The 10,744-nt window shown below is 34.7% G+C and overlaps 1 protein-coding gene across 1 annotated transcript; it reads left to right on the top strand.

Moving 5' to 3' along the window:
• The first annotated feature begins 974 nt into the window (after positions 1–974).
• On the top strand, positions 975–6,910 carry LOC120772022 (troponin C). The gene is made up of 4 exons (XM_040100389.1): positions 975–1,689; positions 4,000–4,027; positions 5,937–6,332; positions 6,401–6,910. The coding sequence occupies exons 1-4, from the start codon at positions 1,684–1,686 to the stop codon at positions 6,427–6,429; spliced, it is 459 nt and encodes a 152-aa protein (XP_039956323.1). The 5' UTR covers positions 975–1,683; the 3' UTR covers positions 6,430–6,910.
• The last annotated feature ends 3,834 nt before the right edge of the window (positions 6,911–10,744 follow it).

The raw sequence follows: 10,744 nt of genomic DNA, 5'->3' as shown, positions 1-10,744 counted from the left end.
TCAGGTAATAAATATGGTAGCCCCTTCATCATTTTCCAGCGGAAGGTTGAATTTTCTGCATTAATTGCAACCTCTAAAATGACTAGTACAGCTTCAGAATAAGTTTCTTCAATTTTGTTGAAATTCGTTCAGATCCTGTCAAGATCAACTTCTTCCAATTGGCACAAAAAAGTTGGTTATTATCGATCTATACCGCTCTCCATTGACAGTAACGATGTCATCAACTTCATTTCGATAGTAGTACGGATCGATAATTCTAACAGACCAAAACCTAACAAAACTGTCAATTTAGGTGAATAATTTGTGGTTTTTATACACAACAGAATTGAAAGTTTTGTTATTTTACCGCATCACTGAAGTGAAGGTGAGCCTCATCGGAGCAGATGGTTTTCTTAAAAAATTCGTTATAGATGTAAGCCCAAATTCTTTTTCAAAATACGCCAGGGTGTTTCTTGAAATAGTCCCAATTCTTGAAAACGTTCTGGAACTGACAAATTTCAGTCTTTAGGAACACTTGCCTGTACGGCAGCAATATTTTCATTCTTCGATTGGATCTTTAACTTTTATTGGCACTTCATTATTACTACAAAATTGCAGATCGAAACGACACTTAGAAATCATATAATCACTATTCGAAAACTTGTTATAAGGCCTAAATAGTTCCAAAAGTATTTTCGCTTACTCAATTCATAAACCTCATGAATCAATTATTCACGGGGTATAAAATTTGCGAAAAATGTCATTATTTGGCACAAAAGAAATTCTGAGTGCCACTCATATGTGGCAGAGCTGTTTGCTATACCCTGTAGTATTAGAATTTTGCATACCTTCGCAAGCCCCTCCACACTTCTCCGATACATTTCTAATACATATGTGTATGCATTGCGCCCTCGGAGAGTGCGTTGACAGCGTCCATTGTAGCCGTTGCCCTATTGCAACTGCTAATGTGCCGTTTACCGCGGTTTGGCCTGCTCAGTCGTAATCGTTGTCGTCGTCGTCGTGGTCGTGGTGTCGTCCTCACACATTTCGCTCCCAGCCGCCAACCGCCAGCCTTTAGCCTGGCGCATGGCGGACGAGGTTGTGCGGCATTAGGCTGGGCCAAGCGGTCATTAGTCGCAAATTATTAACGTTATTATGTATTGCATCTTCCAACGTAACGGCCGGAGGCGGTGTATTTTTGGCGTTCAGGTGTAAGCGCGTTGGCGGCAGCAACAACTAGATACTAACACCACCACTAACTGCTATCCTATAAAGCAGCTATATATTAATTTTGAAAAAAAAACAGCTACAACAACTACTTCAATCGCTCTGCTGCTGTTGCTGCTTGGTGTGCCTTCCACGCCAACAACATCAATTTGCACAGCATTTAGCGATTTAGCGTTTAGTTGGTTCCAAAGAAAGCGCCACAAATAACACCCAACCACAAACGCCCAACGATCGGAGCGCCGCATTGCTAAACGTACGCGCATCCAACGCAAACACGCTCCGCGCCACAATACTTCAAGTTTGCAATCACAATTTATTGCATTGTCCTTAGCGAGTAGTCACTGTCGTAGTCGTTGTTGTGTGTCTTGTCGTGCCGTGTCGTGTTGCCACGTCTTGTGTCGTCTCGTGTTATCCTTATTTGTGAATTTATCCACGATTTTACACGCTTGATTTCTTTTTAACTGAGCAGGCAGCAACATGAGTGTGAGTATCCTGGCAGGATATAGCGAAATTTTGCGACGAACAATATACACAAGCAAAGAAATATCGAAAAATATCCCGCCTTTAGGGGACCTAATAAACATTTCCAAACCAAATTTATTTTTACTTTTAATAAAACCCATCTTCTGTTTAGAAAAATTTCAAATGAAAAAAACCTTAGTAAACCATTAAATTTTGTTTATGGCCAATTGCTAATTTTTCGAATTAGTCGACGGTAATAATCAGTAAAGTTTACAACTTAAGTACTCGTTCTATTTTGAGAATTTGTTATGGTGCGAAATTTTTTGAAAATTTATTTTTATGAGCTGCTACATGAAAATTTTCAAAAAAAATATTAGATGGTCGATAAAGTTTTTTTCGTATTTCTAAATAAACCTCGACTATTTTTTGTTATATTTATAATAATAACTAAATAAACAAATATGTACCATTTGTGGTCGACCTCTTTCTACTATTTTTCGACTAGAGACATTATTCCATCAGTGTAAATCGAAATTTCGAAATTTCCAAAACGGAAGCGAGCGAAGAATTGTTGTGCTACACGAACTGATACAGCATCGCCTCCATAAACTTCACAAATTTCATGGGTGGCTTTCGAGGCATTCTTCACTTTTTAATACAGAAATTTCAAAATATAGCGAATTTCTTCATTATTTTCACTCAGTTTTGAACAGCTGTACCTTTTTTTTAAACTTCCCCAAAATTATTATTTTTTCTTAAATGAAGCTTGAAGTCTTTGAACTATATAATATAACACAATGTGAGCACTGGAGATATACGACTGCAACGAAAAGTCGAAAAATAAGAAAAGACTTTTTCAACTACCCAATATTTATATACCTGAAAGTCATAACGTGACTTCATATTTTTGAAACGAAAACGGAATAAAATTTCATTGAAGAAGGAAAATACATTTGTAAGCTCTTAACTGCAGTATGAGAACAACCTCTAAATGTATCCAATATCTTATAAAAATATTTATTTACCATTATTTGACTACTTTATCGACATACATATTTCGACAGCAGTGGCATTTAGCGGTTTATGTTTTTGCTTGCGAGTCTAGCTAAGTATTTCATGTGTCCCAGAATTGTTCTGAGATCAACATCCTCAGAGGACTTCCACGAGGTCGAAAAGACCTGTTGCTATAAAAAGTTTTAAAATTCTCAAATTCAAAAAGCCCAATATTCTTAAAAAATTTCAAGTCCCGATTTTAATTACATATATCTCAGTGTTATTTGCGAAAAGTGGAAAAAGGGAACATTTTACTAAAAGTTTTGAAAACTAGAAAAACGTTTTCTTCGGTCTCACCTAAGCTATAATATCATTAAAAATACTAAATATTTTCTACAGGAACTGGATTTTGATAAGGAAGCTTTTAGGTATGACAAATGCCTTAATAATGGTCTTTGCAAAATTTCTTGAAGACATTTCATCAAATCAAAAAATTTTCATACAAGCACTTTATTTCGATCCTTCAGTTTATTTGGCAGCTATGTGCTATAGTGGTTCGATACCCTAGAAATGAGCAGCTTCTTGGTGAGAAAAGTACTTGTAAAAATTTCAAATCGGCACTGAAAAAAATGAGGGACTGGTTCAGATATATGTATGTATATAGACAGACGGACGGATAGACAGTCGGACGGACGGACAGATGGACATGTCTAAATCGACTCAGCTCATCGCGCTGATCATTTAAATATACATATAATTTATATGATCTCCGGCATTTTCTTTGGCTGTTACAAATTTGGCAAACTTAATACAGCCTGTTTAGTTCCTTTATAACAAATAGAATTCCAGAGTAAAGTTTATAAAACATTTTATAGTCCATTTACCGAAGACTTTCAAGTATTTTTGTTTTTTGGATCTGCAATTGATTACCTTGGCCAGAGATATGCTCTCCAGAAATTAAGATTGGCCTCAGCTGACTACTAATATTAAAAATATTTCTTTAATATTAGTATTTGTCTCGTAGAAAGCAATGGCAAACTTATAAGTAATATCCACCCATAAAAGGCTGCTCATAAAGGGCATCTCCCTAAAAGGTACAGGTCCCTTTACCTATCAAACATGCTCTGTCGAAGCACTGATAAATCAGAACAGTTATATAGATTTATATATATTTTATTTACTATATAAGAAAATTGTGGTTGTAACTTATAGAGAAAGTACAGTTAAGTACCAAAATTTTTTCTTTCCAATCTAATTCTTCTATTTTCATCCTTAGTGTTGATACCAACCTCTAATCTAAATGCTAAAACTAATAAAACATATTTTTCTTAATTTCAGGACGAACTCTCCAAAGACCAAATCGAGCGTAAGTATCACCATTGCATAGCTGAGAAGCCCATACAGACATCTACTTTACGCCTCACTCATACGCCGCTGTCATAAAGTTAGCCAACAGCTTAGAGCATTTCAAAACATCAACACCTGTTCAAAAGAGTATAGTAATTCCAAAAGACACAGCATAATTTCAAATGCCCACACATCGCATGGCCCCGACTCTTTTGTTTGTCGAACGGTATTTTATTGTGCTGGTGCGCTGGCGCCGCGCTGTTGAATCGCGATAATGGCAAACAAGTAGCGCATAATCTTAAAGCGGCTGACAAAACTGCCAACACACGCGATCAATGCAATACCCAATATTTCCGCCTAGGTTGCACGAGGTGGGTTGGCAGTAAACAGTCACCGGCACCGCATGACGTTTGCCACATGCCACAAAATGTGTCAGTAAACGCCTACCCACGTGATTAGAAAAATTTTATGATGAAAGCTCCACCGAAAGTGCTCTCTCACAAAAGCATAAGCAAAGCCAATATTGGAAAGGAAAATATAAATGTATTTGTACTCTGTTTATTGGCGGCTACATGCTGCGTTTGCGTGGAAGAAAAACAAATTTACATGCAAATACTTAGCGATTGTCGAGAAGTAGTTCGGCTTTTGATATGCTTAACTAGTTGCTAATGCAATGGGTGCACTATTTGCTTAGGCATTGCGTGTCTGGCGGTTTTCATTTGCATATGATATATATATACATAAACGTATATATAGATAGCTTTAAAGCAAGCAAAAGTGGACTTTCAAATTTATGTCATAGCATTAAACTTTCAATTCTCGCCACAAAAATGAATGAGACAGCATTATTTAGCTAATGTTCAGGGCCTTTGGCGACACTTAAATTGCTACAATTATATCAAAATTTCATAATATAGAAATTTAGTGACATATTATGCACTTAGTTAAAGCTATTATTTATTGATAGTATCACCTGTGTAAAGAACTGCTCTTTTTCCGCTCTTTTTACAAGTATTTCTCCCTTGTTAGGGAAGCTTTATAAATATGGAGTGGCTATTAATATTTTCCTAAAAGAATAACTACGAAACCAAATGTTTCAGCCACACAAATTGGATCTCCGTGGTCTCCATTGCGGGGTTCGGCTTCGAAACTTAAGGGGCTACACGGGTTTCCTCGGGTAAAAATCCGGTTTTTCAACAATTTTTTCCCTTCCTCCAAGTCTTTAAAAAATGTATCTCAAAGACCTGTGTAAAATTTCATGAAGATCGGTTGAGTCGTTCTCGGGAAATCTTGCCAACAGACTTCAAACACAATTTCGAGAAAAACGCGTTTAAATACGGCACACACCTACACAGCCTCGAGCGCACAAGTTCTCAAGGCTGCATCTTCGAAACTATTACTTGGATCGACTAATACAATTTAGGACAATATTCTAGAGATGTTGTAGAATTTAATAAGACAATTAAAAATCGATTTTCTGAAACCCGTAAATATATATGTAAAACTCTTAAGCTACTGTCAAACCAAGTGTCAGAATCAAAGTTTGTGTCTACCATATATTTTTTAGCAGAGTATTCTATTCGTGCGGCTTACCCAATATTTATACTTTTACCCTTAAACCATCTACAGCGAGGCGCATATCTTCGTAAATATCCAAAATCGACAGAGGCTCTTTAGGCTCTCTTGCAATGATAAAAAAATGCTCCCTGCTCTTTCTTGATTCCCGTTGCTATACGTACACAATTATATATTGTTTAGTATCAATACAAAAATGTAGACAAGGGTTCTATGGAACATACACCTATTATGTGGGATCTTAACTCCTAGAACTTAACTTCAAAACAAAACACATTTCATCTCTCAGTCCTCCCCTGCAGTCCTTAGCCTTCCTATACTATACTAAAAATTCCTCCAATATCTTTCCACAGTCTTGCGTAATGCTTTCAACGCATTCGATGCCGAAAAGAATGGCTACATCAACACCACCATGGTGGGCACCATTCTAAGCATGTTGGGCCATCAATTGGACGATGCTATGTTGGCCGAAATTATCGCCGAAGTCGATGAGGATGGTTCGGGACAAATTGAGTTCGAAGAATTCACCACATTGGCGGCGCGTTTCCTCGTTGAGGAGGACGCCGAAGCGATGCAAGCCGAACTGAAAGAGGCATTCCGTTTGTACGATAAAGAGGGTAACGGTTACATTACAACCGGTGTGCTGCGCGAGATTCTGCGTGAATTGGACGATAAATTGACCAATGACGATTTGGACATGATGATTGAGGAAATCGATTCTGATGGCTCAGGAACGGTTGATTTCGATGGTAAGTTGTTTTTCTTTGCATAATTAGTAAAAAATGTATTTAAAATTTTTTTTTTTCTTTTTGCTTAGAATTCATGGAGGTCATGACCGGCGAGTAAGCAGTAAATACTACGCAGGCGCTGCTCCATTTATTTGGCCGCAAATCTTTACCTACGGAATATGTAGTATTTTACAAAAACCAAAAATGCCAACAACAATGGAACAACACTCACACACACACACACACGCTCGTCAAACAGAGTTATGATTAATCTTTGTTATAATTTTTGTTAAAATATTTAAAACACATATATATATTTAAATCAACAAAAGAAAAGCAACCATTAAAAGTAAAGTCCATTAAGTTATTGTTTAATAAAAAAGTACATATATATATAATACAACTTAACTGTTTTGTCCTTATGTTATAGAGAAAATTGTTAAATACATTAATGTTTTCGTCCCTTTTCGTGCAACTATCAAACCAATTTTGTATGTACACATTGCATACCAAGTCAAGGGCTTGTGACTCAACACCCAATACTCACATAAGTCATGAACATAAATAAAAATAACATGCATGCATTATGAATACAAACATTTTTATTGTTTTTATTTTACAAAATTACCAAAAATTATTAAATATTTTATCAACTGCGCCGTCGCATTGTCTGGCCACAACTGCTTACTGGGTTGTGCGCCATGCGATGTGTAACTATAATGCGGAGTAACAAGTTTCTAAACAATTATTGTTAATTAAATATAATAAAAAATTATATATACATTATTCAAGTTAAAGTTAAATTAAATATAAATTAATTTTTTGCAATGCTCGTCGTAATTGAACCAAACAAGAAAGAAAGTCTACTAAGTTTAAACTAAGTTTTACAACAACAACGCGTATATATTTACGTATATGCATTTTAATACATACTTATACATTTACGTAGCCAAAAAAATGTGTTTTTTTTCAAGAAAGTCTCTAAATTATTGTTAAATAATTTGTTTTTCTGTTCAAATGTTAATGTTGTTATGTGAAAAAAATTATTATCTATTGTTCAATTGTTCGTAAAATTTTATTATTATTATTATTATTACAATTTACTATCATATTATGCAATATGTATGTATATGCCAATACACTTAGAGGAAATATATACATATGAATGAAGTAAATACTCGTGTAAGTACACATTTACTACAACACACACACTTACATCGCAAGGATATGCCGTTATTGATACAAAGGTTTCCTATAAAACTCCTTTTTTAGTAATTTAAGCTATAAACTACACGTTATTTAATGAAAACATACTTGACTCCACCAACTTTAAATAAAAATTTCAAATAAAACCGCAAAAACAAAGCAAATTTACAAAAATAAATTCGAAAATCAAGTAATTCACTTTCAACCTCGAATTACAACTACAGAAACAAAGACAAAAAACAACAATTGTTTTTTAAACAAAAGGCAAGCAAACAAAATAAGCGCAGCTTATAAATAAAACAACAAAACCAATGAACCATGAATGTCAACAGCAACAACGAATTTTAGAACCACAAAACCAAAATAAAAATAAAAAAATCTAAATTCAAATTTACACAATGAAGAGAAGAAAACAAAAAACATTAAACCAACAACAAAAAAAAAGAATGAAAATTGTAAAATATGTATTCAATAGATGTTTTGGGAGTTCCGTAAAAAAAAATAATAATAAAGTAAATAAAAGCGATTTGAAATAAAATCTGGTAAAACTAAAATGATTTGTGGTTTGGCAATAAGTTGTTTGATTTTTGAAAACTGCTTGAGAAAAATGGATATGCATATGATCGGAGTTAAGATTCCAGACGCAGCTTTTACTTCTAATACTTCCAACTTATCCAGCTTTTACATCTAATACTTCCAATTTGCATTAGTAGTCAAAGCCCTCATTTGATGAAAGCTCCAATAAGCGCAATTCACTTATAAGCAGAGATATTTTGATATTTTTGGAGCGCAAATATACGTCTTCAATTCGGCTTCAAAGATATCGCGCACCCAAAATCGTACTATACAAATAATTTTCGGGGAATCCAAAGATCCCATTTTGTTAACTAGCCGCACGATATGAAAGTTCAAAAAAATTAAATTTTGTGTTTATCGTAAAAATAATGAGAACATATTAATTTATTTTGGATTCCGAATTTCTAAAGCTGTTCAGAATAAAGTTTTCTTCTTCCAACGAAAATTTTAAGTAAATGTGTAAAAGACATTTCGTTTCGGATTACGTCTGTCAAGCATACACTTTTTTCAAGTCAAAGACATTATTAGCGGTTAAAATATTCTCAAACCCTACCCACAATGTACCCACGAACAGTGGGACGGCAGTCAAATCTTCATAAGATAAGAGTGCGTTAGATTCTTTCATATTAGAAACAATTTTACTTCGAGAAAGTTGTAGTGTCGGTATACCGTATTTTTTGGAATGACGAATATAGATTTCCATGATGAAATGCCAAATAATACTGAACAAGAATAACATGACAGCTTGACACGACTCACGCGTGATCTGTCAAAAAAAGACGACTGAAAAAATCTCCTTTACTAGGATTACCCTTATAAGCAAAACAATGACAACGAAAAATTCTAACAACCGTCTCATGAAGTCCAATGCAAAAGTGAGTCATAAAGAGCCATTACTAAGTTTTGGCCACAATATTTTAGTTGGTACGATCGTTCTATCATCTAACTAAAGTCTGCACAAAAAAAGGAATTTCACTTGTTTTAACTAAATACTTTGTTATAAAATTCAAAGGATGCTCTCTTTGAGCTGATGCCAATAGTTATTAAAATTTTCAAGACTCTTATTATAAGGCTAACGCCTTATAGCCTCAGCTAACGAATTTTCAATTGATTAAGTTTTTAGTTTCAAAAGCGGAAATTAGTATTAGGTAGCTAAATCCGGCGAATACAGTGGCTAAACGATGACGCTCGTAAACACCTCAAAACGGGCAACTAACCTTATTGAAAACTTGACCATTTAGAACAAATTAATAGTAAACCACACCAAGGGAATCAATGAAAATGAAGAACATAACATTTGCCTTTAACTGCCATTCACTAAGTTGTTGGACTGTCAAATACAAGTCTCGTCACCTGTGTTGCGTTTGGTAAATGTATAGTAGGGTGCTTCAAAAAAAATATTTTTTAATTTTTTTTCAACTCTTACCCCTTCAATTGTTAGTGATTGACAAACAAAAATTCCTTCCTCAAGCCAGGCGCTGTAGCTTAACTCTAAGGGGTCGCTATTTTTTTTAGGTTCCCATACATTTTACAAAGGAATTTTCGTTTTTTCATTCAAACTAAAATTTCACCAACTAATTTTCATTTCTTAAAAATAACCATCATATATTCAGAAAGTTCACTTCACATTTTAAAAATTTCTGCAAGTTATTGTTGGTGTTATTTGTTTGTTTGTTGATATTCATCACGTGAAAATTTGTCAAAAATATAATGGATCGACATACTATCAGTATATTAGCAATTTCAAAGAGATTTTCAAACTGCATAAGACAAAGAGAAAGGTCTAATTTTCTTCCTCCCTCCTCAACATTCCACTAATGGTTTCGTATATTGTTTAGATATACCCTGTGAACACTCCCAGGAGTTCAGAAATGAGGAAAATCAGAAGAAAACCCCGCCCATTTCCTGTACTAGTTCTAATTTGAAATTAGAATAAAGAAAACCTTAATAACCGATTTTCAATTCGATCAAGAGTGTGAGCATGATCGTATTTTACTAATGTTGATGCAACATGATGCCAACAGCTAGCTGGCTAGCCATAACAACAAAGCAGTGCGACATTCTTCTACTAATGTGCCTTGCAGCAGTGATTTACAAGCTTTCTGCTTTATTAGCTGCGAATACCAAAAGACATACACACATACAACATACAAACATACACATATACATGCATATGTGAATGTGCATATAATATACATATATGCACCAAATACTGTGTGTGCTGGTAACATGCGCAAAGAACGCAAGTGCATTTATTTGATTGCAGTGCGAAGAATATTTCTTGCGACCATAATTCAGTGACGCGCGAGTGCAATGTTGTTATTTGGTAGTGCTATCTGCAGAACGCTTTGTGACACACACATTTCTTCGATTTCCGCCACTATTGCTGCTGGTCAATGTGAGGTAGTCTTCGCTTAACTGGCGTGGCAACATCATAAATATTTTTTATGAGTATTTTATTTTGGGCAATCGACATGACAAATTGCCGACGATCACTTGGCGTTTTCAATAAGCCATGTTGGAACTTTTATACGAGAAAGATGCAAATTTTTCGTATAATTGTACATATATATACATATGTATGCACATATATTATTTTTTTACTAAGGTATGGTAGAAAAAATATTTTTTGAACCTCATTTAATTGTTCT

Source organism: Bactrocera tryoni, chromosome 3 (assembly GCF_016617805.1).
Source record: "Bactrocera tryoni isolate S06 chromosome 3, CSIRO_BtryS06_freeze2, whole genome shotgun sequence".
Lineage (NCBI taxonomy): Eukaryota > Metazoa > Arthropoda > Insecta > Diptera > Tephritidae > Bactrocera > Bactrocera tryoni.
The sequence above is the reverse complement of the archived record's forward strand: the minus strand, read 5'-3'. Positions and strand labels throughout refer to the sequence as shown.